Source organism: Gorilla gorilla, chromosome 23, assembly GCF_029281585.2.
Source record: "Gorilla gorilla gorilla isolate KB3781 chromosome 23, NHGRI_mGorGor1-v2.1_pri, whole genome shotgun sequence".
NCBI lineage: Eukaryota > Metazoa > Chordata > Mammalia > Primates > Hominidae > Gorilla > Gorilla gorilla.
Genome location: NC_086018.1, coordinates 36,642,460 through 36,659,329, shown reverse-complemented (window position 1 = coordinate 36,659,329; position 16,870 = coordinate 36,642,460). Strand labels below are relative to the sequence as shown.

General features: G+C 46.2%; 1 protein-coding gene across 1 annotated transcript in view; it reads left to right on the top strand.

The window, feature by feature from the left end:
• The window catches only part of FAM227A (family with sequence similarity 227 member A), a 71,436-nt gene that overhangs the window by 12,654 nt on the left and 41,912 nt on the right, over nt 1-16,870 (top strand). Inside the window, exons 4-8 of the mRNA XM_055374650.2 lie at nt 3,649-3,718; nt 4,550-4,626; nt 6,776-6,922; nt 14,409-14,510; nt 15,002-15,106. Coding sequence (XP_055230625.1) covers nt 3,649-3,718; nt 4,550-4,626; nt 6,776-6,922; nt 14,409-14,510; nt 15,002-15,106 — 501 coding nt within the window. The remainder of the gene's footprint in view (nt 1-3,648; nt 3,719-4,549; nt 4,627-6,775; nt 6,923-14,408; nt 14,511-15,001; nt 15,107-16,870) is intronic.

Sequence of the window (16,870 nt, the reverse complement as noted above, 5' to 3'; positions counted from 1 at the left end):
TACATCTTTTTATATGCTTATTTATAATCTGTAGATCTTCTTTGTTGAGGTGTCTGTTCAATCTTTAGCGCCAACCCCCACCATTTTTTTTTTTTTTTTCTTGAGACAGAATCTTGCTCTGTCACCCGGGCAGGAGTGCAGTGGCGTGATCTTGGCTCACTGCAACCTCTACCTCCCAGGTTCAAGTGATTCTCCTGCCTCAGCCTCCTGAGTAGCTGGGATTACAGGCACCCACCACCACTCCCGTCTAATTTTTTGTATTTTTAGTAGAGACTGGGTTTCACCATGTTGGCTAGGCTGGTCTTGACCTCCTGACCTCAGGTGTTCCACCCGCCTCGGCCTCCCAAAGTGCTGAGATTACTACAGGCGTGAGCCACCATGCCCAACCTTTAGCCCATTTTTTAATCAGGTTATTTTCTTATTGTTGAGTTTTAAGATTTCTTTTAATATTTTGTTTTGGGTTGTTTTTGTTTTTGTTTTTTTGAGACGGAGTCTCACTCTGTCACCCAGGCTAGAGTGCAGTGGTGCAATCTGGACTCACTGCAACCTCCACCTCCTGGGTTCAAACGATTCTCCTGCCTCAGCCTCCCTAATAGGTGGGATTACAGACATGTGGCACCACGCCCAGTTAATTTTTGTATTTTTAGTAGAGACAGGGTTTCACCATGTTGGCCAGGCTGGTCTCAAACTCCCGACCTCAAGTGATCCGCTCACCTCGGCCTCCCAAAGTGCTGGGATTACAGGCTTGAGCCACCACGCCCGGCCTCTTTGAATATTTTGGGTAACAGCCTTTTGTTGGATTTTTTTGCAAATATTTTCTCCTAATATGTGACTTGTCACTTCATTCTCTTGACAGTGTCTTTTCACAGAGCAGAAATTTTTAATTTTAACGAAATCTAACTTATCAATTCCTTCATGGATTGTACCTTCTGTGTCATATCTAAAAAGTCATGGCCAAACCCAAGGTCACCTAGGTGTTCTCCTCTTGTCTTCTAGGGGTTTTATAGTTTTATGTTTACATTTGATTTTGATTCATTTTGAGTTCATTTTTGTGATGGCTGGAGTTTTTACCTCTCAGGGTGTCTACACTGAGCCTCCAGAATTCATTTATGACAGTTTTGGCTTTGCTACTGGTTCCCATGGAGGTTTCTGCCCATGGGTTTATTCTCCTGCCAGTTGGCATTCTCTGTATCTACCTACCTGTCTGTTCAGTTTTCAGGCAGTAGTTTGCCCTGTGACCTCACTTCTCTGAATGATCTAAGAAGAGTTGTTGATTTTTCAGTTTATTCAGCTTTACTTATTATTGGGACAGAATGGTGACTTATGAGATCCTTACATGTGGACCTGAAATAAGAAGTCTGAAGGTTAATTTTGGTACATTTTTATTGGGAAAAAATACAAACCCTTCAATAATTCTCAAACACACACACACACACACACATCTTTTCGGGAGGCAGGAGTGCTAAATGTTAAGCAAGTAGCTGTTGTGTAGCAGGCTCCCACAAGATGGAAGAACACAGGCGTGAATCATCTGTAAGTGTCTTTTTGGCTATTTTGGGTTTTGGCAATGGCGTGTATTTGTTTCTTATTTTTAACTGCACTTAAGAAATCTGAGGCATAAATCTAAAGAGCTCTAAGATATGGAGATAGAGAGATTTGAAAATGAGAGCTGCAAAGAAATGTCAACCAACCAACAAGTCACTACTAAAGACCTGCTTCTCGATGGTGGCTATGAGGCAGAGGATTACAATGATGAAGATGTACTCTTTGAGAGATCCTGTGAGCTGCAGGCAAGTTCACCTGCAGGTTTTTCTTTCTTTTTTTTTTTTTTTTTTTGAGGCGGAGTTTCACTCTTGTCACCCAGGCTGGAGTGCAATGGTGTGATCTCAGCTCACTGCAACCTCCGCCTCCCAAGTTCAAGCAATTCTCCTGCCTCAGCCTCCGAAGTAGTGGGATTATAGGCACGTGCCACCATGCCCGGCTAATTTTTTATTCAGGAGCCACTATAAATGCAATTCAGGACCCAATGCAGACCCAGGAAATAAGCATCTCTAATGCAAAGGCCCGGGAATCTGTGTATTTGAATACTTCCCCAAAATGCCGGTCATTGGTCCGGTTTGGGAGTTGCCTTCCTGGAGAACAGCCCTGCTTGTAGGCCCTGAAGTCATCTCAAAGGTAAACTCAGCCCAGTGCTGGTCTTACCATCTTTCCCCCCAAAACTTGCTCTTCTTTCAGCATTCAACTATCCTTTCTCCCCTCTTTCTGTGCAAATCTTATCCATCCTTCCAGGCCATACAGTGTCTGCTATAATGACATTGGTAAAGATCAGAGATATTGCTATATTGCTACAGTGACTCATACCCATCCAATTCATTCCTCATGCCTTAAATTTCGGCTTACTTAATTGGAGCAACAATGTTCATACATAGACTAACCCCTGTGACCGCCCCCCTACCACTGGCACACACACATACACACACCCCTGCACACATGCCCAGTACCTTTCACTCATGCAGACCAGGGAGTGCTGATGCAAGGGAAAGATGGGGGAGGCCTGGAGAGGTATTTCCCAGTTTATCAAGCTCAGGAGCCTGATGCCACCAACACTCATGTCCGCCTCTTCTGGACAGTCCTCTGTGACTGCTCTGGCCCACGTTGACCTCACTTTGATTCATAATCACAGCAGTTTAGCATTTAATTGTTCCACGAGTGCTGATTTGGCTCTCCAAATAGAGTGTAAGTCCCTTGAGGGCAAAAACACAGACTCATACTTGTTTGTTAACTTTGTTATCCAAGCTCATTGCTGGACTCTTGGTTGACAATCAATGCAACTTGGGTCACTAGCATTCATTTTTCTGTCTTCCTTTTCAGGGGGGTAGAAGGATGGGGGTGGGGAAGAGTCAGAGATCAAGAGAAGTCTCTCTTGAGAGGTCAAGGGTAGATAATAGATACCCCTTATTGAACAGCTCCTATCTGGTAGCCTCTTTGCCAGGGTTTTAAAATACATTAAACACTTTATTTTTGACCCTTATAAGAACCCTAGAAGAGGCTGGACATGGTGGCTCACACCTGTAATCCCAGCACTATGGGAGGGCGAGGTGGGCGGATGAGGAGGTCAGGAGATCAAGACCATCCTGGCTAACAAGGTGAAACCCCATCTCTACTAAAAATACAAAAAATTAGCCGGGCGTGGTGGCGGGCGCCTGTAGTCCCAGCTACTCGGGAGGCTGAGGCAGGAGAATGGGGTGAACCCAGGAGGCGGAGCTTGCAGTGAGCCGAGATTGCACCACTGCATTCCAGCCTGGGCAACAGAGCGAGACTCCGTCTCAAAAAAAAAAAAGAACCCTGGAAGACAGATATTATTATCCCCCTTTTACAAAGAGATTAAACAATAGCTTGTTTAATTTCTAATTCCTGCTCTAAATCACATACTCCTAGAAGAAGGGGCAGTGTGAGACACTCTGGGGGATGATGTCAGTGACACTGAGGCCACCAGGACCTACCACCTGGAGAAAGACAAGGCACTGGCCACAAACTTTGCTCCAGGTCTTTTGTGCACCAACAAGAGGAAACGCCCAGACCCTAACCCCACCCTTCTCCAGGATTTGCATTAATCCCTAATGCCCCCCTTTTTCTTGGTTTTTGAAGGCAATTGAGAGATTTGAGTTGGAGAAGAAGGCTTTAAGAGAGAAAACTCGCAGCAGTCCAGAAGACAAAGGCAAAAACCTTTCCCTCAGCCTTGATGCTCTTTTCATGGGGTTTGTTTTTTTAGTGTCTAAAATGCAACTGAGTAGGAATCCCAAGTTTCAGATGAGGATGTTTCTGTCTTCTTCTGAAGGAACCTTAAATCTGACTTCTTGACATTGGGCAAGGAAGGAGGGAGGGGCAGTACCATTTAGAGACCACCTACATGTGGCACCAGGTGCTTTTATCCACATTCCCTTGGTTTTTTTTTTTTTTTTCGAGACGGAGTCTCGCTCTGTCTCCCAGGCTGGAGTGCAGTGGCGTAATCTTGGCTCACTGCAACCTCCGCCTCCCGGGTTCAAGCAATTCTCCTGCCTCAGCCTCCTGAGTAGCTGGGATTACAGGGGCTCGCCACCGTGCCCGGCTAATTTTTGTATTTTAGTAGAGATGGGGTTTTACCATGTTGGCCAGGCTGTTCTTGAACTCCTGGCCTCAAGTGATCCGCCTGCCTCAGCCTCCCAAAGTGCTGGGATTACAGATGTGAGCCACTGTGCCCAGCCCCTTGTTAAATTTTTATAACACCTGGGAAGTAGGTACCATTTAATATATTTTATAGATGAGGAAACAGCCTTGGAGGGAGGGGAGTAACTTACCTAAAGTCACAGTCTGTCTGCTCCTCCTTGCTGCTTCTCTGGATCAAGTGGTCTAATCAGATAAGTCGGCAACACAGTTGGGACCTATGAGACTAGTAGTAGGAGTATCCTCTGGCAGCTCAGGTGGAATGAAAAAGCACAGTTGTAAGCACTGCACAGCTGTGGACAGACCCTGTGGTTACTCATTTATCTCTTTCTCCATTTTTCTGCAGTCAAGAGACAAAGGAAATCTCAGTATTCCTGCAAAGGCTCCGAACTCAGACATGCCAGATCTTCTGTTATAAAAAGGGTAAGGGATCTACTGCTGTGTCTGTTTCTGACCGGCTTCTGCTAGGCATGAAATAAAGATTTTATTCCTGGGGAGGAGAATACTTGGTGCCTGGGTAGTGATTATGAAGGAAAAATCGCAGAGCTCCTGAATCTAGAATTTCTCATAACACCCTCAAAACGGCAGAGCTGACCCCAGCCTCAGAATAGGGAAGGTGATAGAGGTCATGTGTCTGTTTATTTTTAGAACTTAGAAGGTGTCTCTGCTCAGAGATGTTCAGGTCTAATCCAGAGCCACTGTGCCATGCAGCTCCAAGGGGCTGTCCACACTGCAGGCTCCTGTGCAGCTGCTCTGAGTCACACCCCATGCTAGTTGTGCCACTGCAGAGTTGCTGCGGATGCCTCAGGAAGCTGAGATTCAGGAGCAGAAGGTGACTTGTCACAGGGTCATGCAGCTCACTGATGACAGGCCCCACTTCCTGCTCAGTCCTCTGACTTGAGACAGGCTCTCCCCACTGCCTCCCCTGCAGCAATCTGGCCCCACCGCACAGCCCCGCGTTTCAGATCCTCCTTGGCTTGTTCTTTATTTCTTTTTTTCTTTTTGAGATGGGGTCTCTCTCTGTCACCCAGGCTGGAGTGCAGTGGCACGATCTCAGCTTACTGCAACCTCCGCCCCCAGGGTTCAAGTGATTCTCCTGTCTTAGCCTCCCAAGTAGCTGGGATTAACACATGCACCACCACACCTGGCTAAATTTGCATTTTTGGTAGAGATGGGGTTTCACCATGTTGGCTAGGCTGGTCTCGAACTCTTGACCTCAAGTGATCTGTCCATCTCAGCCTACCAAAGTGCTGGGATTACAGGTGTGAGCCACCGTGCCCAGCCCTTAGCTTGTTCTTTACACTGCCTAGGTCTTAAGTATCCAAACCTTTAACTGCTAGGGAATCTGAAACAGTATGTTGTTCTTATCCTTCTTAACACCTTTTAGCCTAGGAAATTCCAAAACAGCACAAGGCCTAAGGGGGGTGTGAGTCTGCATTGGAACAGTCATACAATCCATTGATGGTGGCTAAGCTAAGTGTCCTGCAAAGGTGGCACAGCCAGCACATGGCGGAGCTGCCACCTGACTGCAGTCATCTAACTCAGAGTCAGTGCCGTGAATCATGAACTGTTCTTTCATTGACCATGGCCAGAGCCCAGTTAGGAAGTCAGCTGGGCCATCCAGGTGTTTCAGTGGGCACCTTTGGGTGGCGGTAATTAGTTTCCTATTTTCCATATTTTTACATTTTTTATAGTCATCATGTTTTAGTTTTATCCTAAAAATCATTTAATGATATATATTAACCACAAAGATAGTAATATCCAATATTAGCATTTTAAGAAATTCACACTAAATAACCCCAAAGGGAGGGGAACTACATGCTCCAAGCTATTCGTGATATTAGTAGTAATTGGAAGTAATCAGCGAGTAGTTAATTAAATTATAGCACGTCTTAACAGGATATATCATCTTAAATGATAATTCTGAAGACAACATAACTACATGAAAATCTAAAGTGAAGTAGATAAAGCAGGACATAAAAATCACATATATATTTTACTTCTTAGAACGATCAAAGTCAGCCAGACGAATCATATATAAATCATTACGATTGAAGTTACGTATTTGTGTTCGTGTACATTTCCTCAAATCATATAAGGGAAAACAGAAATAATGTAGATAGCACTTTGGGAGGCTGAGGCAGGTGGATCACCTGAGGTCAAGAGTTCGAGACCAGCCTGGCCAACAGTTTTTAGTAGAAACCCTGTCTCTACTAAAAATACAAAAAATTAGCTGGGCATGGTGGTGGGCGCCTGTAATCCCAGCTACTCCGGAGGCTGAGGCAAGAGAATTGCTTGAACCAGGAGGCAGAGGTTGCAGTGAGTCGAGATCATACCATTGCACTCCAGCCTGGACAACAAGAGTGAAATTTCGTCTCAAAAAAAAAAAAAAAAGAAAAGAAATAATGTAGATAGGAGTTTGGAAGGGGTCCTAGGATCCTAAACACCCCTCATTTTCTCAACATTCTATAAGGTTGTTATATTGTCTTCATAATAAAGAGGGGAAGCTAGCCTATTGTTTCACACTGTCAAAATGTGAACCCCATTTTCATATTCTGCTCTTTTGCTTCAGAAAACAGCAGATAAAAATCTGCTGGCAGAGCTGTACCAGTATTCCAACTTTAACAGCTCCAAGCCAAACAAGCTTCCGAATGGCGTGGACTTCTGTGACATGGTGGGCAACGTGGTCCGGGCTGAGAGAGACTGCCTTAGTGGCAAGGTGAGGAAAAAGCAGTGCCTGCCCTGAGTTTGCCAACACATGGGGCAAATGCAGCTGTCACCCTTTCACACCCCAGGAGAAACTGAGGAACTCACCTAGGGCCACAGGCTTGCAGGTGTCTGAGCTGAGCTAGGAACCCTAGCCCAACCTCACTGCAAAACCTAGATTCCTTCTACCAGAGCAACAGTCTTCAGACTGTTTTGATCACATATCCTACTGGTGTGCAATTTTTATCACAAACCCTCATTGAAACGTGTCTGTTTATAAATTATATACTTATTCTGTTGCCAATCACTACAATGCATATGAGTATGCTTAATCTCTCTTTTTTCTTTTCTTTTCTTTTCTGTTTCCTTCTTCCCTCCCTCTTTCCTTCCTTCCTTTCTTTTTTCTTTCTTTCTTTCCTTCTTTCTCTCTCTCTTTCTCTTTCTCTCTTCTTTCTTTCCTTCTTTTTCTTCTTTCTTACTTTTTTGAGACAGGGTCTCCCTCTGTACCCAGGCTGGAATGCAGTGGCACTATCATAGCTCACTGCAGCCTCAAACTCCCAGACTCAGGTGATCCTCCCACCTCAACCTCCTGAGTAGCATGCACCACCACACTGGCTAGTTTTTAAAAAAATTTTTTTGTAGAGACAAGGTCTTGCTAGGTTGCCCAGGCTATTATCAAACTCCAGGGCTCAAGCCATCTTCCCCTCCCCATCCTCGGCCTCCCAAAGTGCTGGGATTACAGTTGTGAGCCACTATGCCCAGCCAATTGCTTTTCTTTCTTACGTAGACATTAGTTAGAATATTTTCTTCTCACGCCTCTGGGGGTGAGTATGCTTCCTTGCAGAGCTGCGCACTAGAGCATGCTGGGTTCCTTGGGAAGAAAGCAAGGAAGTATTCTAAGGCCCAGAGGAACCTGTTTGCTCAGGCGACACAAACACTGGCAACTCTGGAGATGGGAGATCCTTATAGGGAGGTCTTGGAGAAGGGAGGAAGCCCAGAAAATGGTCTCGGCCACTGTACAGCTGTGCCTCATGGCTCTTCATCACATAACTCTTGTCCCCAAAGCAGCTCTGATCATTGTCCCCTGAGCTCCTAACCAGTCACCCCACCATTCCTGAGACCCAGCATCTCAGTCTGTTCTACCTGTAGTTCTCACTGTTGCTTTGAGCCACACCCCATCTCTCTATCTCTGCCTCCCTCTCCTTCTCCCCATGCCCTTTCTTCCTAATTTTTTTTTTTTTTTTTTTTTTTTTTTGAGACAGAGTCTCGCTCTGTCGCCAGGCTGGATGGAGTGCAGTGGCGCGATCTCAGCTCACTGCAAGCTCCGCTCCCTGATTCAGGCGATTCCCCTGCCTGAGATTACAGGCATGTGCCACCACACCCAGCTAATATTTGTATTTTTATTAGAGACGGGGGTTTCACTATGTTGGCCAGGCTGTTCTCGATCTCCTGACCTTGTGATCTGCCCGCCTCAGCCTCCCAAAGTGCTAGGATTACAGGTGTGAGCCACTGCGCCCGACCCCCTCCTCTCTTCTTCATGGCTTCTTCCTGCTGCCTTCTCTCTGGGCTATGTCGGTCCCATCTGTTTCTTGCATTCTGACTTCCTAAGAGAGATGATCTGTTTGGGCCAGTCACTGCCCAGAATGACAGTGCTATTTGCTGGCATGGCCTGCAGTCAGTCAGTGGAAGGGGCGCTGGTCTCTGGGCCTGGCAGCGGTGGCCCAGGTGTTGGGTACCTGATTCCCTTTGCTCCTGCTTTCCTCGGGAGAGGCAGTAGGAGGGACAGGTGCTCAGAGCATCACGTTCCCTACAGGACAGTGTACAAAGATGCTCACCACAGTGTTCGTTACAATAGCAAGGAAGTGGAAAGCAGTACATCTGGGTGGTTAAGCGCCTCTCTGAGCTTTAATTTCTTCTCCTGTAAAATGGAGATAAAATCAGTCTCTACCTTGAGGTGTTATTGTGAAATAAATAAGATAATGCATGTAAAGGTGCCTAGCACAGTGCTAAAAGTCATAAATTCTAAGAAAATGGTAGTTTGTACAATTAGTGTTATTAGAAACAGTTTAACGGTCAATAATAGAGGAACAGCATGGTCATTTTTGACATCTATATCATGGACTGTGTAGCCATGATAAAATGTGATGATAAAAGTGAATGTTTATAAAGAGTGTATGTTAACATTTCATGCTGTGTTGTTGAATGAAAAGTATCAGTATGGAAAACTCTCTACAATTCAATCTTTTTTTTTTTTTTTTTTTTTTTTGAGACAGAGTCTTGCTCTGTCTCCCAGGCTGGAGTGCTGTTGCACAGTCTCAGCTCACTGAAACCTCCCCCTCCTGGGTTCGAGCACTTCTCCTGTCTCAGCCTCCCTGAGTAGCTGGGACTACAGATATGCAGCCACCATGCCTGGCTAATTTTTTGTATTTTTAGTAGAGACAGGGTTTCCCCACGTTTGCCAAGCTGGTCTTGAACTCCTGACCTCAAGTGGTCCACCTGCCTCCGCCTCCCAAAGTGCTGGGATCACAGGTGTGAGCCACCACACCTGGCCAATAATTCAATCTATGTAAGTGCACACGTGGGAAAATGTTAAATGAAATACATAGATATTACCACTGGTCTCTGAGTTATAAGGTTATAAGATGATAGGCCGGGCACAGTGGCTTACGCCTGTAATCCCAGCACTTTGGGAGGCCAAGGTGTTTGGATCACGAGATCAGGAGATCAAGACCACCTGGGCCAGTGTGGTGAAACCCTGTCTCTACTAAAAAATACAAAAATTAGCCAGGCGTGGTGACGCGCACCTGTAATCCCAGCTACTCGGGAGGCTGAGGCAGAATTGCTTGAACCTGGGAGGCGGAGGTTGCAGTGAGCCAAGATGGCGCTACTGCACTCCAGTCTGGGGATATAGTGAGACTCCATCTCAAACAAACAAAAAAAGATTATAGTTGTTTTCTTCCTTTTACTTCTTCTATTTTCAAATTGTCTGTAAGAAGCACATGGAGTTGTGCTTCTTGGACCCGCTGTTCCTGCGCAGTTTGCCTTGACAGACTGCCTGGGCACAGCCTGAGTGTTCACAGTTCATTTGCGGGGTGGAAAGCCCCCAAGGACAGAGACTGCTATGTTATTTAATGCTCCATTTTTGAGGTCCTATGAGGAACGTTTTCCTTCAGACTTACTACAAATAAAACTGTGCAACTCCCGGAATGCTTTCAGCCTTACAGCTGATACTGTTTCTTGCTTTTCTTTGGCTCCCAGGAAACTCAAAGCAAATTTGTGCCCCGTCTTCGAAAGGACCTTCTTCTACTCTGCTTAGGGGCCATGTCAAACTTTCACTCACCTCCTCAAATCCTCTCCTCCGTTACCTCCCCTCACTCTTGGCATCAGCTGTGCCTCTGCTTTAGAGAGTCTGGGGGCTGCCAGCAACCCTGAGCTCCACAAGGACAAAAGCCTTTCCCACCTTGCCCCATCTGGGAGTGCCGTCTCAGCTCCGCACCAGCCCTCGCCTGGGACTTCTTGGAGGAGCTGTCCACACATGCTGGCTTCATGTTCTCATCTCCATTCTCTTCATCCAGCTGTAGCCTGGGTTCCCACCCTCACCCACTGCTGAAAGTGTCCCGAGTCAATCATTAGCTTTCACCTTATCGAATCTAAAGATTATGTTTCTGTTGTTATTAGATGACCTCTGGTAGAACTGACCCAGAGGACAGCTCCCTGCATTTTGAAGTTCTTTCCCCTTTGGTTTTGGTGGGTCATTCTCCCTCTATGCAAACAGCACTATCTTGGTGTCCCAGGCCCCTTTATCACCCATGTTCTTTGGGACCCCTCCCTTCTACTCTCTTGTCTTCTCCCTCTGCACAAACCCTAGGGGGCAGGTGGACCTTGGTCATTGTCTTAGTCTCTTTGTGCTGCTATCACAGAATATCTGAGACTGGTAATTTATAAAGAACAGAGATTTATTTCTTTCAGTTCTGGAGGCTGGCAGGTTCGAGATCAAGGGGCCACATCTGGTGAGGGCCTTCGTGCTGTGTTATCCCATGGTAGAAGATGGAAGAGAGAGGGGGCAAAAGGACTGAAATTGCTTTTGTAACTGACCCACCTCCAGATAACCACATTAATCCATTCATGAGGGTGGAGCCCTCTAACCCAGTCACCTCTTCTTAGGCCCCAGCTTCCAACACTGTTGCACTGGGGATTAAGTTTCTAATACATGAACTTTGGGGAACACATTCAGACCATAGCAATCATATTCCCACATGAGACCAATCACTACTTCAGAATTGTGTCACTTCCTCCAAGGCCTTCACTACACTGCAGACTCCCATATCCCTCCATCCCTCTGCCTCTATCTAACCTCAGTGCCCCTCAGGCTCTCATACCCATCCGTTCTGCTTTTCCTCCAGGGCTCCCCGTCTTGTTGAAAACACAGCTTTCCACCTGGGCATCAGCCAGTCTCCTCCCTTACCCTCATCTCTACCTCTGCGCACTCTTAGGAAGATTTAACTACCGTCTTTCCTGTATCTCCTCCCCTTCCCACTGGCCACTGTCAAGTTCAGGCACCACAACTTCCTGTCTGGGTTACTGTGTCTTCTCCCCAGCTTGCTGTCTGCCTTGCAGTTCTAATCCCCTCCAATGAGTCTTGTACACTGCCACCAGGGATCTTTCTAGAACGCCAATGTCACAGTGTTCTGCCCTGTTGAAAATGTCTCAGCACCAGTACCTTTTCTCCCCCTGTCCAGTTTCAGAACCGCTCCCAGTCCCGGCACCAGGCGCCTCATAGCCTGGCTCCTGCTTGCTCTTTCGCCACCTGCACCCAGTGCTTCCACTGCACAGAAACCCCTTGGAGTACCCCACATGTGTCAAGTGCTTCCATAGCCTCTGCACACGTTTTCCCCGTCTCTGAGGAGCTCTCAGCTCTCCCTTCATCATGCAGTTATTTTCTTACATCGTATTTTATTTTTGACTCGAGGGTACCTGTGCATGTGTGTGACATGAGTATATTGCATACTGGTGAGGATTGGGCTTCTAGTGAACCCATTTCCCAAATAACAAACATTGTACCAGACAAGTTATTTTTCAACCCTCGTCCTCATCATCCTCCCCCTTTTGAGAGTCCCCCATGTCTATTGTTTCCATCTTTATGTCCACGCATACCCAGTGTTTAGCTCCCACTTATAAGTGAGAACATGCAGTGTTTGGTTTTCTGTTTCTGAGTTAGATCACTTAGGATAGTGCCTCCAGCTCCATCCATGTTGCTGCAAAGGACACGATATCATTCTTTTTTTATGGCTGCATCATCCAGTTTTTGTTTTGTTTTGTTTTTTTGAGTAAGACTCTCGCTCTGTCGCCCAGGCTGGAGTAGAGTGGTGCAATCTCGGCTCACTGCAACCTCCGCCTCCCAGGTTCAAGCGATTCTCCTGCCTCAGCCTCTCAAGGGCCTGGGATTATAGATGCGCATCACCACACCTGGCTAATTTTTGTATTTTTAGTAGAGACAGGGTTTCACCACGTTGGCCAGACTGGTCTCGACCTCCTGACCTCAGGTGATCCACCTGCCTCGGCCTCCCAAAGTGTTGGGATTACAGGTGTGAGCCACTGCGCCCAGCCATCCAGTTATTTTTACTCGTAGCACTGTCCCAAGACCTGAAGTGCAGATGAGATGCCCTCTCTGGGCTCCACATCCCCCTGGGATGCCTTGTCCCGGGGATCCTATCACACTGTTGTAAATGTCTCTTTATCTGTGAAACCCTGGAGGGCAGGGAGTCTATGGCATCATCTTGAGCACCTGGAGGTGCTCAATAAATATTTGTTGAAGAGCTGACATGAAATCCTTTTTGAAAGGTGGGAGGAGTGTGAATGAATAAACAATCAGTAACTAGTATACTCCTGTCAAGTGTTTCCTGAATGCCTGGCAGTGTTCTAAGCCCTAATAGGAACCACTCATCGAACCTCCACAACAGTCCTTGAGGCGGGGACCATGACCATCTCTATGTGTTTTGTGAAAAAATCGAGCACAGAGGGGTTCAGTAACTTTGCTCAAAGTCACACAGCCAATAAGTGAAAGAGCTGGATTTGAATCCAGGCAGTCTGGCACCCAAGTCTGTGCTCTTAATCACTCCACTAGACTGCCAGTCTGAAGAAACACGAGGAAAGGTGAGAAAGACAAAGCAAAGAGCAGGGCTCAGAGAGCTCCTTACGAGTGGATAAGGCTCGTTTATCCATGCATGTTGATCTTACCTGTGTGGAGGCTGCAGGGGAATGCCACCGGGTCTTTCCGTCTGCATCCCAGGGATGGCTGATGGTAAAGGAGAGGCGCCTGTGTGTGAGTGAGGGTAAAGAAGAGGCACGCTTCCTGATGGTAAAGGAGAGGCACCTGTGTGTGAGTGATGGTTAAAGAAGAGGCACGCTTCCTGATGGTAAAGGAGAGGCACCTGTGTGTGAGTGATGGTTAAAGAAGAGGCACGCTTCCTGATGGTAAAGGAGAGGCACCTGTGTGTGAGTGATGGCAAAGAAGAGGCACGCTTCCTGATGGTAAAGGAGAGGCACCTGTGTGTGAGTGATGGTTAAAGAAGAGGCACGCTTCCTGATGGTAAAGGAGAGGCACCTGTGTGTGAGTGATGGTTAAAGAAGAGGCACGCTTCCTGATGGTAAAGGAGAGGCACCTGTGTGTGAGTGATGGCAAAGAAGAGGCAAGCTTCCTGATGGTAAAGGAGAGGCACCTGTGTGTGAGTGATGGTAAAGAAGAGGCACGCTTCCTGGTGGTAAAGGAGAGGCACCTGTGTGTGAGTCTGGGCCCAGGCTACTTGCTTTGGAACCTCCTGGCCCATGTAAGCTCAGGCAAGAATGCTGACCTTTCAGTTCTTACTTTCCTCTTCTATACAGTAGGATAACTGTACTACCTACCACATAGATTGTGGAAAATAAAGTGAGAGGAGGTGCTAGCCCTGGGGCAGATACAGGAAGCGTTCACTAAATGTTACATGTTATATTATTATAGTGGGAGCTTTGGAGCCAGGGCAAGGGTGAAAACCCAGTTGTATGACAACGGAAGCTACATCTCTGCTGCTCTGAGCTCACGGATAATTCCATTTTAACTTTAGAATTCCACATGCTTACTGCTAACTCAACAGAATCTTATAGTTCAGTGGTTTTATATTTGCCCATTAACTGCGTTGGTTGATATTAGTTGCTGTTGGCTGAGTGTAGGAGGTGAGAGCTGGAGGTAGTTGGTGTGGAGCAGCTGTCCAGAGTCTAGATTTGTGGGTTCCAGTCCTGGCTCAGCCACTTGCCACTTTGGTCCTTGGTTTCCTCATCTACGAGATAACGATGTATTCCTCATAAGACTATTATAGGGGTTAAATGAGAGTATGTAAAATTACCTGGGTAGGGCCTCACTAACAGATTAGGTGGTTTTTCTGTTCATTCTAAAATACATTGACTCCAGATGGATTTTTTAAAAAATAACAATAATAATAATAATGTGAATTTTTTTTTCCAAGCATTTCTGTTCAGGTAGAGAATTAGAGAAGTTTCTCTCTTCTCCTTCTCCAAGAGCCATCTGGCTGGATAGCTTTTGGTGGATATTTCATGAGAGGTACCAGGTAAATACAAATCTGCTTGTTTCTCTGCCTTGCTTAAGTTATTTTTCTACAGAACCAATTCCATTCTCTTTGACATGAGCTACAAGCCCCTCTGATCCCATGGAGCACCCCACAGCCTCCCCTGTCACCCAGTCCCCTCCCGTCCCATGCCTCAGCCACACACCCTGTGCTTCAGCCATTGCAGAATGCCCTGCGGCTCCCCCAGGCTTTAGGAGCTGGTTGCACGGCTGTCACAGGCAGGGTTGAGAGTAGACCTCAGGACTTCTGTGCCAGTGTTAGGGTGCCGTCTTCAACAGCGCTCTGCCTCTGTGTACGTGCTTTGTACATCTCATCCCCCAACATGAACACATTATTTCATAAAGCGTATGAGGCTAAATATCTTGAGAATAAGATTCTTGGAAATGAAAACAATACTGATTTAAAAATCCCAGCCCCTCAGTTGTTTCAGCAAGGGACTTTAGTAATTCCTTTTTCATTTCTATTCCTGGCAGCCAAACAAGGAGCTCCAGAATAATCTGTTTGACCGGATAGCCCAGCACTATGCCTTACTTTTGTTTCGTGTACCCAAGTCCCACTATGAAGAGGCACTCTTAAAAGTGAGCATCAGCCACTATCTAGAAAAAAAGTCACATTAGATTTCTATTCATTTCTGATGCCAAGAGAATGTCTTAAACATTCTTTACATAAGGGAGTAATTAGTAAATTGTCATAATCCATACACTGACTTGCAATGCAGAAGTTACAAAAATACAGTAGAGCTATTTATACTGATCGGGAGATGCAATGATATATTTAAGTGAAAAACAAAGCAATTTATGCAACTCTATATGATATATATACCTATGAATAGAAAAAAAAACCTGGAAAAATATTTACCAAACTCTTAGCAATGCTTATCACTGGGAAGTGAGGTTATAAGAAACTTTCCCATCCGGGCATGGTGGCTCACACCTGTAATCCCAGCACTTTGGGAGGCCAAGGCGGGCGGATCACCTGAGGTCAGGAGTTTAAGACCAGCCTGGTCAACATGGCAAAACCCTGTCTCTACTAAAGATACAAAAATTAGCCGGGAGTGAGTGGCAGGCGCCTGTAATCCCAGCTACTCGGGAGGCTGAGGCAGGGTTCACATGAACCCGGGAGGCGGAGGTTGCAGTGAACCGAGATTGCAGCATTGCACTACAGCCTGGGCAACAGAGTGAGACTCTGCCTCAAAAAAAAAAAAAACAAAAAAACTTTCCCTTTCCATTTTGTTATTTATTTTGAGACAGAGTCTCACTCTGTCGCCCAGGCTGGAGTGCAGTAGTATGATCTCGACTCACTGCAACTTCCAATTCCTGGGTTCAAGCAATTCTCCTGCCTCAGCCTTCCGAGTAGCTGGGATTACAGGTGCGTACCACCACACCCGGCTAATTTTTGTGTTTTTAGTAGAGACAGGGTTTCACCATGTTGGCCAGGCTGGTCTCAAACTCCTGATTTCAAGTGATCTACCTGCCTCGGCCTCCCAAAGTGCTGGGATTACAGGCATGAGCCACTGCGCCCGGCCTCCCTTTCCATTTTATATTTTTCTGTAGTACTTAAATAAGCATATAATTTTAAATTTTAAAATGTGACTATACATATATACTTTTTATATAGGTATATATGTATGTATATATGTACTAAAAGGATTGCTAGAAGAAAATATAAGTGAATACTTACATGATTTAGGGATGAGGAAGGACTTTCTTTGTTTTCTTTTCTCTAGAAACAGAGTCTGGCTTTGCTGCCAGGGTGGTGCAATCATAACTCACTGTAGCCTCAAATTCCTAGGCTCGAACTATCCCCCTGCCTCAGCCTCCTGAGTAGCTAGGACTACAGGCATGCACCACCACACCTAGCTAATTTCTATATATATATATATATATATTTTTTTTTTTTTTTTTTGAGACAGAGTCTCTCTGTCGCCCAGGCTGAGTGCACGGTCGCAGCTCACTGCAACCTCCGTCCTCCTGGTTCAAGTGCTTCTCCTGCCTCAGCCTCCCAGGTAACTGGGATTACAGGCATGCACCACCACACCCAGCTATTTTTTTTTTTTTCTATTTTTAGTAGAGACAGAGTTTCACCATGTTGGCCAGGCTGGTCTCAAACTCCTGACCTCAGGTGATCCACCCGCCTCGGCCTCCCAAAGCGTTGTGATTACAGGCATGAGCCACCGCACCCGGCCCCATTTTACTTCTTAGATTGTGTAGATTAAAGAGTATAGCCAAGTGCAGTGGTACACACCTCTATTCCCAGCTACCGAGAAGGCTGAGGCAAGTGGATTAGAGGATCACTTCAGCCAGGAGTTCAAATCCAGCCTGGGTAACACAGTGAGAACCTTG